Genomic DNA, 18792 nt, shown 5'->3' on the forward strand with positions numbered 1-18792 from the left:
TTAAAGATCACAATTTTTTAAAAAGGGTTTTTTATCTACTATTTGGTTATGGTCACTGTTAGGGTGCACTCAGGACAAATTTTCAAGCTCTTCTCTGCAACCCTGGGGACTTTTTTTTTTTTTTTTTTTTCAAATGAAAATTGAGATTTCTCTCTCTTGGATGGCTCCAGGAGTTGGGGTTTTAAGAAAAACACCAATTATTATGACACTCATGACAAAATTGTGAGCAGTGTTTTATCACTGGGAGATGCCTAAAAAGTGTCAACAAATATAAGTACATAAATATCACGTTTTAGGAGAAAAAATATTTTGAGTTAAAGGTTTTTTTAAATGCTACAAAACAAATAATCTGCCATCTCAGTTTAATTTAGAAGGGAGGGTGCTTAACGATCCAAGTTCAGCATGAGTCCAGCACTGCATTCTCAAGGCTTAATGGACATACATTACCTGGAGTGAAATCTTCTCTGCAGTCTTTAACAAAGGTAACAGCATGTTCTGATACCTCAGCTGCTTCTCTTTGCACAAGCTGACGCAAACAAGCTAGTACTGCTCGTCTCAACAACAAGTAGGAGCTACAGAGATTCACCTGAAATATGCAAACAAAGAGAGTAAGATGGCTCACAACCTCTGTAGCAGCTACCCAATATGGCTGTAGTCCAGTGCTTTCTGATTGATTACTGTTATGAAATAGACTGTGAAGTTCATCACCAAATAACTCTCCTATTTTGCATACCTTTGTAGATCTAAAATTAAAAGTTTACAATATTGTAAATGCTTTGGTAACCACAGTAATTTTAAAGTTCTCTCAAGTGAAATTATCCTACAGATCTAGTCATATCCATCTCTCATTGAAGTCAATGGAAAAACTTCCACTGACTTCAATGGAAGTTGAATCATGATCTAAATGAATGCCTATTTTACTCTTATCCAGAGTACAAAATTACAGTGTGGTATGAAAACTGAGTCCAAACAAAGTCCACTCATATCACCATTATAGAGAGCTAGGAATGATGAAAGAAAATTACGATACAACTAGGGACAAGTAAACCAAGCTCAAATAATTCCAAGATCTGTACATGAAAGTGAGATTGTAAGAGAGAGGGCAAAGAGAAAAATAAATGGACAAGGTTTCTTTTGAAAATATCGTCCAACTAAATTAGGCTGTAGTTATTTGTTTTGGGGAAGGTTAGGGTTCGGGATGGGCATGTTGCGTGGAGACAAGTCACCTCTCCTGAGCCATTCTCCAACATGGCTGTTTAGAGTATCATTACTTCAACATCACAAGATCAGCTTCTGCTTTTTGTACTGAAATCTCATGCCAACACAAACATTGTTCCTGGAGCAAGGAAACAACTTTAAAAAACCCAAGTCTTGCACCTGAGGTTCTTCCTCACACCCCCACCCCCAAATTTTATGACTATCCTGAAAGTAATCCACAGATACAGTAAGCTTGTCAAGTGGCTGGGCAGGGTAACTAGACCAATGTTTATACAATTTACTGTAATCCAAGCTTAGATTATAACGAGTAAACAACCAAAATGAGCATGTGTCTAAGTATGTGGACGGTAAAGAGGTTATCCTTTATAATTAAGTAACCTTCTGCCCTTATCTGTCACCTAAAGGCAGTGTTTTTCAACATTTTTTTCATTTGTGGACCCCTAAAAGATTTTGAATGGAGGTTCAGACCGCTTGGAAATTTTAGACATAGTCTGTGGACCCCCAGGGGTCTGCAGACCACAGGTTGAAAACCACTGCTCTAAGGTACTGAAAAAGGACAGAGCTGAGCATCTGCTGCAGAGAACCTTTGCTGAGGGGTCATGCTCCCCATTTGTCATTGATAAGCCAACAGTCACTCAAAAGGAGATTAAAAATAAAAAAAATTAAGGACACAAAGAATAAGTGATATGGAATCTCAGTTTCATTACATTTAAAACTAATTTGTCTCTCTGCTTTTGTGTGCTTACGCATGCGAATCTGCAAAACTCATTATGAATTATACATTTTTAATAGATACAAAGATATGCTCTGCATAACAATTCTTTTGTAAAAGAACGAGTCAATTAGTATCCCTGCAAGATACTTTAACTGAAATTTTAAAGGGTACAACTGAATCTTGAATGCAACACTTATTCAAGCAGGCCGCATCTCCTGGAAATCTGGCATGCTTAAAATTGCAGCTCACCAGATAAATTTTATAGGGAAGGACAGAGCACTCAAGTCAGGTGACAGGGAAATGCGAGAGACACATACTTCATATCTCTCATTCTCCCACATTTTAAGTAGGGGAAAAGGGTAACACACACAATGCAAGCAACACATAAAAATTAACTTAAACCATTTCTGCATTGCACATGTTAAAGTCAAACAGATGCAAAATTAAGTGCACAAAATGAAACACATGTGCCAGCTGCAGAAGGTTAGAAGGGATTTGGTTAGGGTGAAATCAGATGAACATCATTTGACATGCTGAAGGTATTTTACTTTACATTAATGGTTAACCAGAGAGAGAGAGACAGAGAGGAGGAAATAAAAAACACCGCTGCAAACTGCTGAAATTTTAAGATTAACAAGGCACTGGGACCTACCAACACAGAATTATCCAACAAGATCTCCTGCACAAAAACAAATGACAAACCAGTCATGACAAAATCAAAATACAGATACCACAATGATACTCACTACAGCAAGGAAACCATAAAATGTAAATTCAGAATATTAAATTCAGAGTGTTATCTCAAACATTCCACAAAATCCTCATTTGCTTAGTCCAGATACCTCATCATATAATGTTGAACATCTTTAAAATGTAAGCCAACAGCCCATAAAACTCATTGGGTAAAATAAATGTAAAAGCAGCTCTTGAAAGTGGTCATTGAAATTTATATATATATTTATTTGTATTTGAACATGTTTTCTTTATAGTCCTATAGCTGAAAACCTGAGCATCCACCCTCTGCAGCCATCCTATGTATACGAGATATATAAATAAGAACGTAGTGTGTATCTGTAAAGTTAGCTGTAAAATGAATATTAGTCATCACTAGATACAAAAGGTTATTTCCACAACCAAGTATTTAATTGCCAGAACTTGACACAGAAGGTTAAGTACCATGCAGTTAGATGCAAAGCCGTGGGTAAGAAAATCCTCTTTCTAGAGGAAGAAAATTTTAAGATGCTGGTTTTTTGTTTTGTTTTGGGATAGAGGTGCGTACTAGGGGAGAATGGGGAATGAAGATGAGGGTGGGATGATGATGTTCATTTTATATAACTTTTTTATAAAAAAAAAGTCCTCCTTTAATTATTAAATATTTTAAGAACAGTCTAAAATAAAGTTTGAACTCATAAGTTTTCAATATATTGGCAACAGCCTTGGAGAAATAGGAAAAAACCCCTCCAAATAACTATTGGTAATTACAATTGGTAATTAACATAACTACTCTCAGCAACAGTGTTTTCAGCTCTCTCCTCACTAGTGTGTCTCAATGGATATCAGAAGAACAGTCTGTTCTCTGACAAGAGCCTCTTTACCTTCCTCCCTGTTACAAATAATTCCTCAGCACAGAATGGTGGTATTATAAATAAAATATAATACCACCTAACTCTTATTTAGCATTTTTTACCTTTAGAGCGCAAAGTGCTTTACAGAAGGTCAGTATCATCCTTCTTTTACGGGTGCGGATACTGAGGCCCAGGGAGAGAGATACTTGCCCAAACTCACCCAGCAAGCCCATGGCAGAACTGGGAACTGTACTTATGTTTCCCACGTCCCAAAACAATGCCCTGTCCATGCCTCCTATTAAGACAACAATGGTAATTGTTCAGGCAGACCACATGCCCTACAAAGTTCTACTGAGTTCAGTGAGGCTTTAACACAGATGCAGGGTCCACCTGCATGGTGCTCTCTGCAGGAATGGGGTCTAAATAAGAAAAGTATATATCAAACCCCACTCATTCGTAGCTATGAAACAGATCTATTTCCAATTACTAAACTGTATGTATTAGTGTGGAGGGCTTTGATTCTGCAGTGAGCTCCTCGCAGACAGAAATCTAAACTGCGTGGAGTCCCTGATTTCACTGGGACTCTGTGTGGGCACAAGAATCTATCCACGTAAAGCTCCTTGTAGAGTTGGGGCCTAAATGAACACGAACACACACACAAATTACAAAATATATTTTGCTCTAATTAACAAGTGTAGGTAAGTTTTAATTTATGAAGTATTCCATAATTTACTGTAACAATTTCACAAGTATACTGAAATATTCTTCTGTAAATAAATTAACTCTTTGTAATATAAAACCTCACTACAAACACACTATTAATAAATCTTTGCTGAGAAGTGGAGAGAGACCAATTTTTTGTGCAGTTTAGAGAGGTATTACTGTAAATAGCAGTAGACAAGACATTCATTCCATAGATTTGCAAATAGATGGAAATGCTAATGAGTTGTCTGATCAACAGGACAGCAACTCCCGAGTCTGGAGTGCTTTCATAAAAGATGAGTGGAAATGCTTTTTACCTATTAAAAGGAAGATCAAGGATAAAATATGGTGGAAGGGGGAGAAGAAAGAAGAATCCCTAAGGGGTACAATTCTCCCAAAATAAACAGGCTCATGCTTAAACCCAATAGTAATGTGGGGCTCTCTCTGAATCTTGCAGATACATTTCTACAAAAACCTCAAACATATATGGAAGAAATGTGAACTCCATAAGAAATCAGAATGTATGTCTACTAATGATATGCAACAGCTGCTCAGACAAAAGAACACTTAAAAACTCCAAGACACACAAGCTAGAGATACAAGAAAATCCAGAAAATTTACTCTTTTTTTGAATTTTGAGAAAAACTTTTACACGGAAACCAGCTAAATCATGAATACATAATGAGGGTAGATCAAATCTTGTTAAAACCCTCTCTTGCTACAGCATATTCTTATGGAAGCAGACATTTGATTGTGTGGGAGACAGCTTGAGACAGAAGAAGAATAGGCAAAGTAGAATAAATTGACTAGGGAGGTTGTGGAATCTCTATCATTGGGGATTTTTAAGAGCAGGTTAGACAAACACCTGACAGGGATGGTCTAGATAATCCTTAGTCCTGCCACAAGTGCAAGGAACTGGACTAGATGATCTCTTGAGGTCCCTTATAGTCCTACGATTCTTGTAAAGGATTAAAGAAAAAAATAGAACTAGGACACTCAATACTTGTGCAAGTAGAGGTTGCACTTGGTGCTGTGGACATGACCTTAGTGGAAAGCACGCACTGGTTTGCTTAAGAAGAACTGACCAGCCATGCTAGCATTATGGTTGCTTTCTTGGATTGAACTAATTCTGGAGACATGGCAACTACTATGGCAGTTAAAGGTAATATATAATATTATACAAATGAGATGACAAACCTGAAAAATGACATGTTCCCTACCACTTTTGTGTCATGCCTGCAAACTAAAGTGAGAGGGGGCAGCTGTCTTGAGTACCAGAACCACAACAACAACTGCTCACTAGCAGTACAGAATTGACAAGGAAAGTAAACTAATCTAGATTTCTTTAAATTATAAATAATTATATTACTTATACTGAATATTGAGAAGTAATTGGTTACTTCAACAAACCTTAACCTAGCATAGACGAGAAGAAATACTGGCCAGAATTAAGTGGGCAAAACCCAAAACCCAGCTCATACATTTTGTCAATAAAAGTTTGGCTTGTGAAAGAATGGTAGCATGTATTCTCAGTCAGTAACAGGGGTGTGCTCTTGGGAGAGATATAGAAGGAAGGAAACAGAAGGAAGGAAAATGGATAAATGGAAAGGGGAGAAGTGAGAATGATCACGTGCGTATGAAAGACGCAAACCCTCACCCTATTAAAGAATGATTGATTACTAACACACAGTATTAAATGTATTTTAACAAATGATAACTGGCTGGTTTAAGGAAAATTTATTTAAATGTTTTATGTTTCAAGGCAAAAAGTTGAAAATTTAAAAACGGGGAAAAATACATTTTCATAGCTTTACTTACACATAGGCAGCTTACAAGGCTAGACAAGTTGACATGTCGTGGAGCAAACATATGAAGCTGCTGTAGGCAAGAGATGGCTTGAGCCTGAACAAGGCAGTCAGGGTTATCCTGCATCACCGCACAGCCCAGGAGACAAGAAGTTCTTAAGGCTGAAACTGCAGTTTTACTACCTACAGTTAGAAAAACAGTGTTTTAATACTTCCAACATTAATTTTCCTTAATTTTTTTTAAAATAGGTAAAAATATGAGTAATTATACAAAGCATTCACTATTAATAAAATGATTCACATAGGAGTTTCTTCAAGCGATTCATTCAAGCAGAATAATCGTCATCATACTTAGCACTTCTACTGCACCTTGAAACAGACAGTCACAGACAACTTAGTCCTGCCTCAGTGCAGGGGACAGGCCTAGATGACCTGTCAAGGTTCCTTCCTACCTTTCTACGATTCTAACTTTATAAACAAGCAAGCAGGCCTCAAAATACCACTGAGAGGTAGGCAGGCATTATAACCAGTTAACACACGGGGACAATAAGGCACAGAGAGGTCAAAGAGTGAGTCAGTGATAAACTTAGAATACCTGACTCAATTCTTTTCTCTAGCCTCTAGATCCCACTCCCCACTTTTTGGACTACTGGCACACTCATTCAGTAGAACTTTCCATACCAATATAAAAGGTCTGTTTTCTTTTTTAAAGTAATATTTTGGGGGGGGGGGAGGAAGTGAGGGGGGAAGGATTAAGTGATTAATAAAGCCTGGGATTGGCAGGCAGGTAAATGTATCAAGGTAGTACATGCACATCATACGAAGGACTGGGTGAATATCATCATCAACAATAGAGTGCACAAATAATGAATAAAAGGTATACACTTGCAGGTGAGTCAATGGGATGGACATGGACTTTGGCACTGAAACAGCTACAGATACAGGAAACTAAGGCCCTGATCCTATAAGCTGCCTTACACAACCCTGCATCTACACACAGTCCCACGAAAATCAATGAGGTCTGCACACATGAAGCAGCTTACAGGACTTGGGCCTCAACAGAAGAAATTGATGGTGCCTGATCTGACATTCCCTATTAACCCTCCAGAGGAAGGCCAGATATAATGTCTTCCCTGAAGCCTTTTAGTTGCTTTTCCTGTCAAGTCACTATACCTGCCTTGTTTCCCCAGACTCCATAGATCTCTGGTGTTGTTGCCCTTTCAAATAATGCTGGAGGTTTATATACATGCTATTAGTGTGGCTTTCATATTGTATATTATCTGATGGGCATCAAAAAGCACTGGATTAACCCCCTTGTGTAGACAAGTCCGAGAATGCCTGTATTGAAGCTCTGAACTCAATGGGTACTGTGAGTGCACAGCTCCATTGAAAAATCAGACCATTTTTATTTAGGTGCCTAAATCTGGATTTTGTTCTCAATTTTTCAAATAAAAATCTTTGTGTCTTGACACTAAGCATAAGAACTTTCAACCCAATGAGAAACTTTTAGGATTATGTTCTAGTAAGGGTATCCAAAAAAAAAAAAAAAAAAATTGCTCATCCTGGAAGGATAATTACCACCATGTCTTGGCCCCATAAAGGCACAGCCTATGAAAAACTATTTCACAGTTTATTTGCAAGAAAACATGTCTGAATGATTCCTGAAAGTTCCTAGAACACATTCACTGTTTGTCTGTAATGTTTCAACTTATGTTTAAGTGTTCTAATTACCAAATCAAACAAACATGACAATATTGTTTATGCATACCTTGCAACTCTGGCCCCAACGTAGTGATAAGTGCATTTAAGCAGCGACCAAGGCTCTGGTGAACTTCAGCATAAGCAGGAGGGACAGTCAACAACAACATGACAACAAGAGATAGGGTAGGTTCCACATGCACGTGATACAGAGGGCCAGCTGAATCTATTATCAATGACAGAGAGTGCAGTGCCCAAGTCTGTAAAATAAAAGATGTCACACCTAAATGTAATAAAATAAACTAAGAGCTGTTTTGTGAAGTCTGTGATTAAAATAAAAATTAATACATAGGTACAACTAGTGCTCTGAAGTGGGAAGGGAGTGGATGGATGAAGAGGCTACAGACAATTTGTTCTTCATAACAAAATGTCTGGAAACTGTGGCTCTTTGATAAATATTGTAAGGAAAATTCTACATTTTGGAGTGGCACGACTGGTTAACACTGTCATTATTAGTACCCAAAAACCTCAATGACAACTGATTTCTTAGATGTAGTGTAATGTTAGTTCCCCACTAAGTGCTGTAGTTTGCAGATATAAATTTTTTTTTCATAGTTTCATGAGCTAGGATGATGGAGTTACAGCAAGTATGAAGGCAGAACTGCTGAAGAGTATTTTAAATAAATAAGGGCTTGTCTACACTTACTGGGGGATTGACACGCGGTGATGGATGCATCAGCGGTCGATTGAGTGGGTCTAGTGAAGACCCGCTAAATCAACCACAGACAGATCTTCCATTGACTCCTGTACTCCACCAGATCGAAAAGTGTAGGTGGAGTCAATGGACGAGCATCTCCCATCAACATCGCATGGTGTGGACCTCGCCATAAGTAGATCTGAACTACATCGATTTGAGTTATGCTATTCACGTAACTCAAATTGCGTAGCTTAGATCGACTTTTCCCTTTTGTGTAGACAAGGCCTTAGTCTCACTCACTTTGCCCTACATTCAAACCCATTACATGTTACTTTTGTAGTGATCCTCTGTGTATGGAGGATAGTAGGTAGAAATGATAAATTTAAGTGCACTATTCGGTCTATTTAAAAGGGCATGTAGGGTTTTTATCACCCCTCACTTAAACTTGAAGGAGTTTTGATGTATACCCCTTTTTATTTCAATGTGTGATTAAAATATCCTTCCCAGAGGGACCATGGCATATGAAGTTTTAGCTCAGGAAGAACCATCCAACTTCATCTTCACAACAATTTGACTCATACAAGCAAGCTTTCAACTGACCAAGCTGGTCTCTGTAGCTAGTGCTGCACACTAGTTACAGAGGCAAGCTATTTACTACATCATCTTTATAAAAGAAAATTGCTAGGAAGCAGACAGATTTGCAGACACAAAAAATGATACACAGATGAAAAGAAAAAGCAGCCACTATCTAATCAAGAAGAAAAGGAGTACTTGTGGCACCTTAGAGACTAAACAATTTATTTATTAGTCTCTAAGGTGCCACAAGTACTCCTTTTCTTTTTGCGAATACAGACTAACACGGCTGTTACTCTGAAACCTATCTAATCAAGCAAGATTCAGGTGAATGTACATCAAATTCAAAACAATAGTATGAATTCAGGAATTCTGCTGAAAGAATTGTTGTCTAATCTCCTCTTACATGTAAGAAGAACTTTTACTCCCCAAAAACAATTGGTTCTGTTTTAATATCTATACAAAGGGCAGATATTTTGAGTTATGTGGCCAAGTACCTGTACGTCAGGAGAAGTATTGTCCTGAGATAAGGTATAAAGGATTCCAACACATGCATTCAGGTGCTGAGTAGAGCCTATTCCTCCTAAATATCTATACAGTGATCCCAGAGCCAACGAATGTCCTGTTCTTGACACCACATCCCTAGCAGATTTCAGCCTGTTAATTGCAAGGAGAAAAAAAGTTGTTAGAATATGTGACTACAATAGCTGATACTGCCAGGCAATCTTTTTACATAGTAGATTTCAGTGCTTTGGTTGTAGAATGCAAGCAGCAAAAGATTTTGCTAATCATTATGTTGCCAGAATTTATAAAGATATTTTAGTACTACTTATCTCCTACCCCAGAATTGCACCTAAATAATTAAGGGGCATTTCTCAATTTAAACAGAGGGTTGTGAAAAACTGGTACTAGCGAGGATATGCTGACAATCTTTTAATTCTTCCTGTTGAGCCTAGAAACAGTAACATACAAGATTTTTTTCTGTAGGGGAAAAACCCACTAAATAAACTACAAAAAGTTTTATTACATTTAGGACAAAACACATGGTATGCGATTCACTTCATAATCATGTTATTTCTTCAAACATAACAAAAGCAGACACATTGTCCAAACTAAGAAGATTGCAAATTTCTAAGCTAATCAAAAGAGTACAATAGCAAGTCCTCATTCTGCTCCCTAGATAGGATTACCATTCTTTTGTATGTGCAGTTAGGCACTGACACCCTTTTACCAACTTAATGCTTTTCAACATTTAGCCTATTACAAAGTTTCAACCAAACCAATCCAATCTTCTTGACACACCCTCAGCTGAAACTGAGCTGGCTGGACAGGATTGTAGGTCTTTTTAAAGTTGACAACATTTTTAATGCAACTGTCCTGCCTTCTGAATTTTTTCTCCACATTCTTCCATCATTTTGATGCAACTATGACACAAACTCTTCTGTAAATATAGGATAGATCAAAATAATCTGGATCTTAAATTCTACACTCTAAAAGAGAAGGAACAAATTCAGGATTATGTTTCAGTCTCTTTTTCCTGCTCTGAATTCAGCCTGTAAACTAATGATATTTAGACCTCAGTGGTTCAGGAGCCAAATTAGGGATCAACATTACCCAAAAGAGCCAAATTAGTGCGAATTCATTGTTTCATTTACTACAGTACTATATATTCAGATTTAAATAGTATGTCTAGGGAAATATATAATTATTATTATTTTCACAGCAAAATGACTAAGTACTATTATTTTATGAACTACAATTGGTTAATAACATAGTAAAAACATCCTGATTGGTCAATTAAATTAGTGTTTTAATATCATACGGTGCAAAGAGACACAGTCTGAGTATCCTTGCTGTAAACGCTGTACTTGGCATCTGTCATGTTAACTAAGAAAGGGAAAGGTTTCATAGCTTCTCTGAATCACTTTTTCAATGATTGTTCTTATGTGGTTCCATTTTATTGTTGTTAATTATCTAGCTAGATTTCCAGTTTGAGACTGTGACAATAGTGTCATCAGACTGTAGTCTGCGGAATCACTCAAAAAGTTCCTTTGAGTGTTTTCCAGTCAACCAACTTCTCAAATGTGCTTTAACACTCTGCTAGGCGTTACTTTTTAAACCAGAAAATTTTTAAATAGTACACTGAATACCCGCCCATACATTAGAAGTTTAGGATGACTGCACCTGAAAAGTGATTTTCTACATATTTGTTGTTTGAACAAATGGAAGCAACCTAATTTGTCATATTTTTCTTTATACTTTGGATGGCACCTTCAACAGCCTGGCCACCACATTCTGTGGTTTTCTTTTTGGACAAAGAATCAATGTGCCTCGTGTGGGCACTTGAAGTCATTTTTCATATATGACTGACCATCTTGTATTAACAAACCTCTATTCTTTTATTTCTTCAAATGCAGTATCTAGCAGTGCATGCAGGAGTTTAAAATCTTTCAGGAAATTATATGCAGGGTGAAATGCTTCAATCATTCCTTTACATTGCTCATTAAATCGTGCTACACTGTAAGTGATACTAGTAGCATAAAACAGTATTAAAACAAATGCAATTTTTTGCCTCCCAGGTGTTTTTATGGCATGATCACACATTGATTTTTGCTATCTTTAGATGAACACAGATTGCTCCTGAATTATGCTGTTGAAGAGCTACTGGGAGGCCTGGAATAGGGACTTAAATGGTCATCACTGCTGCATTTTGACAATAAAAGTAGCATAAAATGGTCTCACTTGCCAAACTCAATATTCTGCTCTTCTTACTCTAACAAAATTTCATTTGATGTCCGAATAAACAAAAAAACCTCTTTTCCGCATTTTGAAATGAGAAGAAATCCTTTCCATCTTGCTCCTCAACAAACTGGTTTACATGTTAGTGTAGAAGAATTATCTGCTTTCATTACTTCACTCCTTTCAATCATTGTTTCCTTCTATTTGAGGCATATTGTCTCCAATAAATTCACACATTATTGGTAATCAATAAACTGTAAGCATGGGCTGTCACAGAATATAGCCACGTTCACACCCTACACACTGTTGTAATTATTTTGTACATGGCATGTCTTGTGAGGTATCATTTAAAAACTTATAATTTGCCCATCTATAATATCACAGCAAATTGCACGTAGCAGCATTATATATGAAGTTATAAACATAAGCTGAAATCATGATTAAAAGTACGTTTTCCAGATAAGCCTAGGGAGAGGCTAAACCGGTTCCTCAGAAACAATGGTCAAATGGACTCCTCAGCCAGCTGTAAACAAGGCTGATTGACCGTTGCCTGTAAGTGGCCATTCTTTGGCAGGAAAGGGGACAGGAGCATCTTAGCAAAGAAACAGCATGGAGTTTCCTTCCACACAGACTACTTGTCACCTTGCTCCCAGCTGGAAATACTTCTCAAAGGGGGGACAGAATTATAAAAAGAAGAAGCAGACACCCCAAGAGACCACTCTCTTTCTGCTTCACTGCACCTGCAGATACAAAGGAAGCAGATGTTGGACTTTGGGGGAGGGGTTGTGACCTGAGAGTTTGATCAGTAATCTGTTGAAACACGTGGTGAGAAAACTTTGTTTTAAATCTAATATAATTTGTTAAATTAGGCACCAGTAAGTGTTTTATCTTTATTTTTCTTGTAATTACTTTGGACTTGTATGCCTCCTTACTTGTACTCGCTTAAAATCTCTCTCTTTGTAGTTCATAAATTAGTTTTATTGATTTCTCTACTCCACTGTGTTCAAGTTGAAGTGCCTGGGGAACTCCATTTGGGGTACCAAGTTTTGTGCATATTATTCTCTTAAATGAATAATGGATTCAATACAGTTGTATTGTCCAGAAGAGGGATGGGCAGTACAGGACATAGGTTTCTGGGAGAAAGACTGGGAATGTATTGGGGCCACCCTGTGGTAATCTTTAAAGCTGGTAAGAGCCAAGGTGTGGCTGGCTCCTTGCAGCATACACAGACATAGCTGTGAGTGACTTACATGCTGGAGGCTGTTTGTGAGCATTCCAAGCAGGAGGCTACAGCAGTAAGGGATTGTAAAGGGCACCCCAGGGCAGGGATGACACAGCTACTCATTGGTATGGATTGTACCCTGGTATGTCACACCTGCTTTATGTTAGCTACTGTTAAAATGGGATACAATCAATACTGCTAGTATTTGTTAGTCTCTAAGGTGCCACAAGTACTCCTTTTCTTTTTAATCAATACTGTGAAAACTGAAAAATAAGACTGAGCTAGCTGGTCTTGTAGGGAACCACATTAGAAGCACTTTCCAGAAGTTTCCAGAGTTAAACAAACCAAGACTCTTAATCAGTTCCAACCCATTCCCAATTTCAGCATCAATGACAGTTTGTTCCACCCCACTAGCCACATCTTTCTCTCCAACCACCAATGATGTCATCCATTGCCCTTGCCTTCTACGTTTCCCGTCAGTTCTGGAGCTCTCCGTTTCCTAATACAGTGGTCACCAACCCATTGATCATGATCGACTGGTCCATCCTGGGGACTCTCCCAGTTGATCGCGATCTCCAGCTGCGGTGGCGCAGCGGGGCTGCTTGCTGCTGCTAAGGCAGGCTCCCTGCCTGCCGTGGCACCACACCTCTCCCGGAAGCAGCCCCGTGGGGTGGGGCAGGAGAAACCGACAGGGGTCTCCTCACGCTGCCCCTGCCTGCAAGCACCACCCCTGCAGCTCCCATTGCCCAGGAACGGGAAGCTGTGGCCAATGGCAGCTCCGGGGGTGGTGCCTGCAGAGGGGGGCATCACGCAGTGCCACATAACCCCCCCAGGGGCCGCAGGGACGTGTTGGCCTCTTCCAGGAGTGTCATGGCCACATGCGCTCTACTGATTGGTGGTGTGGGGGAGGGAGGGGGGCCCGGCTTGTGATGTGGAAGAAGTGCTGATGTGCCTGAATGGAGCCGGGGCAGGCAGGGAGCCTGACTTAGCCCGGTGCACCACCGACCAGGAGCGCTGGAGGTAAGTGCCCCCTAGTGGTAGCCTGCACCCCAGCCCTGAGCCCCCTCCCGGAGCCAGCATCCCATACCCCCTCCTGCACCCTGAACCCCCTCCTGCACATTAAGTCCCTGCCCCAGCTCTGAACCCCCTCCCCGAACCTCCTCCTGCATCCCAACACTCTGCCCCAGCCCTGAACCGCCTCCCAGAGCCAGCACCCCATATTTCCTCCTGCACCCCATACCCCCTCCTGCACCCCAACACACTGCCCCAGGCTGGAGTCCCCTCCTTCACCCATACTCCCTTCCCTAGCCCACACCCTGCACCCCAACACTTTGCCTCAGCCCGGAGCCCCCTTTTGCACACAAACTCCCTCCCAGAGCTTGCACCCTTCACCCCCTCATGTACCCCAACTCCCTGCCCCAGGCTCAGCCTGGAGCCCCCTCCAACGCTGTGAACACCTTGGTCTCAGCCCAGAGCCCGAACCCTAATCCCCTACCCCAGCAGTGAAAGTGAGTGAGGGCGGGGGAGAGTGAGTGATGGAGAGAAGGGGGAATGGAGTGAGCAGGGCCTTGGGGAAGGGGCAGGGTAGATCCTGTGTTGCTTTAAATTCAGAATGTGATCTTGGGCATAAAAAGGTTCGAGACCACTGTCCTAATAGGTATAACAAGAACCTAGAGAGTCTCATAATCCGTATGTTCTTATTTATTTGTGGTAGCATTCGTTACGTGCTAGGCACTCTCCAGACACATTAGGACAATCCCTACACTTAGAGGACTCAAAATCTAAGCAGTTCCTTTTAACTTTACAATACTTAAAGTTTCCAATTACAGACTGAAATAAGAGCCTAAATGTTTCCATTATCACGGCAAACCGCCCCCCCCCCCCCAAATGAACACTTAAAAATGTTGATATCCCAAGTAAATACTTTCAAGTTACATAGAAATTTAAAATTAAAAAGTCCAAGAAAAAAAACCCTTGGTTTTTAAAAAATATATTCTTCCTGGCCACACCCAACCATGCCATGTAACAAGACACATTATATAAATGAATGTATTTCAAGCCTCGTTGAAGTGCAACTATCATGAAACTAGTTAAAAACAGTTTGCCAGAAAGTTTCAGCTTTAACCCTGAATTTCCTTCTTTTTGTCAGAAATATCTCACAAATATTAAAACCATTTTTGTATATAAATTACCTTCAAATCAGGCTTAGTTTCTGTATTTTTTAAAGATTTGATAAATCTTATTTATGCCATTTAATAAAAGTATAATGTTGACAGAAAATGATGTGCCTACTTTGTCCTTACAAATTTAACTTTTTACAAGTTTACCCTAGTGCAGATAACCTGTATAGAGTCCTCTGCAGCATGTTAGCTTTGTGGTGAGGTTGAGCTGGGGAAGCTAGAGTGACCAGACAGCAAGTGTGAAAAATCGAGATGGGGGTGGGGGGTAATAGGCTCCTATGTAAGACAAAGCCCCAAATAATTGGACTGTCCCTATAAAATCTGTCAACCTAGGGGGAGCTGTTGGTAGAATGAACACCCAGGTAGGCCTCCACACATCTTCCATGTTGTTTCCTTGCCACTACTGCATAAGCCAACACAGAAAACTTTTTCCTTCACAGATCAGAGTACCAGTATAGCAGAAGCTGCACTGAGATGAATGCTGTGGCCCTGGGTTTGAGGATGGATTTTTACCTATCTGGTCTCCCTCAAATCCCAGTACTTTACCTGCATAACGACCAAGTGCTCATGCTTTCATAGAATAGAATATCAGGGTAGGAAGGGACCTCAGGAGGTCATTTAGTCCAACCCCCGCTCAAAGCAGGACCTCACTTTATGTGAGTGAAGTGATTTTTACCCATGTGAATGTGACACACACACACAATTACCATGCCCTCACTGCATTTTTCACTTTTATGCATCCGATGAAGTGAGCTATAGCTTACAAAAGCTTAGTCTCTAAGGTGCCACAAGGACTCCTTTTCTTCATACTATTACAGTGATATGTTATAATGATATACAGTAGAACTTCAGAGTTACAAAAATCAGAGTTACAAACTGACCGGCCAACCACACACCCCATTTGGAACCGAAAGTACACAAATAAGCAGCAGCAGAGACACCCCCCCAAAAAGAGACAAATACAGTATAGTATTGGTATTAAATGCAAACTACGAAAAAAAAAAAGGGGGGGGGGAGTTTAAAAAAAGATTTAACAAAGTAAGGTAACTGTTTCTGTGCTTATTTAATTTAAATTAAGATGGTTAAAAGCTGCATTTTTCCTTTGCATAATAAAGTTTAAAGCTGTATTAAGTCAATGTTCAGCTGTAAATTTTGAAAGAAACTGTGACAAAGTTCCTCCTCTACCTTGGTGGGTCTTGCACTTATTGGCAGATTGGCTCGCCTTGGAGCTTCACGGCAGCCCTCAGCTTGGCTGTTTTTCTGAATTCAAAGTCCAGATCAACTCCTCCTGTGTCTGATCAGGAGTTGGGAGGTTTGGGGGGAACCTGGGCCCGCCCTCTACTCCAGGTTCCAGCCCAGGGCCCTGTGGAATGCAGCTGTCTAGAGTGCCTCCTGGAACAGCTATGTGACAGCTACAACTCCCTGAGCTACTTCCCCATGGCCTCCTCCCAACACCTTCTTTATCCTCACCATAGGACCTTCCTCCTAGTGTCCGAAAATGCTCAGTCCTCCAACAGTCCACATTCTCACTCTCAGCTCCTAGTGCCTCTTGCTCCCAGCTCCTCACATGCACACCACAAACTAAAGTGAGCTCCTTTTTAAAACCCAGGTGCCCTGATTAGCCTGCCTTAATTGATTCTAGCAGCTTCTTGATTGGCTGCAGGTGTTCTAATCAGCCTGTCTGTCTTAATTGTCTCCAGAAGGTTCCTGCTTGTTCTGGAACTGCCCCTGTTACCTTACCCAGGGAAAAGGGACCTACTTAGCCTGGGGCTAATATATCTGCCTTCTATTACTCTCCTGTAGCCATCTGGCCAGACCCTGTCACAAACCATAAAATTTTGTTTAGCGTCACAAACACTGTCCCGGAAGTGTTCATAACTCTGAGGTTCTACTGTGTTAAAAATGGTGCAGCAGCCAAATTTCAAGTCTTTAGATTTACCTGACTCAACTTCCATGGATGCCTGCATAATTTCTTTCTTTAACAGGCCTTTTTATAGTAACAGAAGCACAAGTTATGTGCATAAATTTGGCAATACTTTTGCCATGCATTTAAATGTATCCAAGATTCAACCACAGATAAGTTATTTTATAGGAATAAATTTCCTTTAAAATATTACAAATATTTAAGCCATGTTGAGTTTGCAAGTATTTGTATAAACTTGAGCAAATGACAACTTAATGCAAACATTTTTTAAAATGACTTACTTGTCAAAACTAACTTGGGCCAACCCAGCAGTGAAGGCACTGTCAGCAACCACTTGTGCCAGTCTGGCCAAAGATTCTGCAGCAGCACATCTTAAAAGTGGGTTATTGCTTTCCAAGGCACCCATTACTAAAGTCAGTGCAGGTCTTCTAACTTCTTCTGGACCTAAACTTCCCTTGCAGCTAGCCAAGTGCTAAAAATAAATTAACATTTTAATTGGTAAAACTGCATAATAAAGAACATTTTCCCTTTTAAATATTACATGACTCAGCAATAAAAACAAACATACATAAACATTTAATCTGGTTTTCTCAGAGAACACACTCTATTTAATATCACTCAACTATGCGGCAACTATATTTGTACCCCTCCTTCTTTGCTACTGACATGTATGGCCTCGAGGGAAGTGTAGTATACACTGATAAGCAACGGCATGACACTTCCACCATTTCAAAAATAATCCTGAAAAAAGAATTAATGAATGGGCTTTTCTCCTGGAGTAGTCTACAATAAGTAAATGCTTGTAACAGAAAACCTGGGAAAGAACATTAGGATGAAAAGCACGTAAAGAAAATAAAATAATAATATAGATTTTAAAAGTTCTGAGAGCACATGCATGTGATTGAGGCTGATAGAGAGCATTTGATAAAAACACTAGAATTCATTCAAGCAGTGTCCAATGAAAATAGGAATTGTCACACTTCCTGTGGACTGGGACCTGGCTATTTTAGAAGCCAGCTGAGTCTCTGCAACTCTCCTAACAGAGCTGTATTCCAGTGACAATGCAGATAGATAGATACAGACACAGACTACCTGGTACTCTATTTAAAGTGTTCCATGGAACTATGTAACGTCTTTGCCAGAAGATCATACTAAGCCCAAACCTGATAGCATTCAGATTGAAAAGCACAACATACCTGTAGAATAAAGAAATTATGTTCATTAAAAAAAAAAACAACAACAACAAATCAGGCCTCGTCTGCACTAGGAAATTAAGTTGCATAACTACGTCACCTAGGGGTTTGAAAAATCCACACCCAGGAGCGACACAGTTAAACTGACCTAACTCCTGGTCTAAGCAGTGCCAGGTCGATAGCAGAATTCTTCTATCAACCCAGCTACCACTTCTCTTGGAGGTAGATCAGCTAGGCTGATGGGATTTTAAGTGTAGTCAAGCCCTCATTATGAACAGACATCCTCTTCTGAAATTTAGCAGAGCCGGAAGATCATGTCCACACAGAATTTTAAGGAAATCTCCACCTTTTGCTGTAGCATCTGAGTTTTATCATCACACTGTTCAAATCTGACTACGCCTATTCTGGTGAATACCAGTGGAACTGCACAGGTGTGAGAGCAATGGTGAGAGATGTCCCTAAAACTCTCAAAGTAGATGCAGCTAGAGAGGAAAGCATAATTTTCACTTCTATAATTTTCCATAATTCTGTTTGCCACTTAAGATAGTTAAGGTGCCTATC

The 18792-nt window shown here is 39.7% G+C and overlaps 1 protein-coding gene across 5 annotated transcripts in view; it reads right to left on the reverse strand.

Annotated features, from left to right (window-relative positions):
• The window catches only part of HEATR5A (HEAT repeat containing 5A), a 119404-nt gene that overhangs the window by 48078 nt on the left and 52534 nt on the right, over nt 1-18792 (reverse strand). For all 5 annotated transcript variants that reach the window (XM_077819003.1, XM_077819002.1, XM_077819001.1 and 2 more), the window contains 6 exons: nt 17320-17510; nt 9471-9630; nt 7774-7963; nt 6019-6188; nt 2586-2612; nt 448-586 (listed from right to left, as the gene is read on the reverse strand). In XM_077819003.1, coding sequence (XP_077675129.1) covers nt 448-586; nt 2586-2612; nt 6019-6188; nt 7774-7963; nt 9471-9630; nt 17320-17510 — 877 coding nt within the window. The remainder of the gene's footprint in view (nt 1-447; nt 587-2585; nt 2613-6018; nt 6189-7773; nt 7964-9470; nt 9631-17319; nt 17511-18792) is intronic.

The sequence above is a fragment of the Eretmochelys imbricata genome, chromosome 6 (assembly GCF_965152235.1).
Source record: "Eretmochelys imbricata isolate rEreImb1 chromosome 6, rEreImb1.hap1, whole genome shotgun sequence".
NCBI lineage: Eukaryota > Metazoa > Chordata > Testudines > Cheloniidae > Eretmochelys > Eretmochelys imbricata.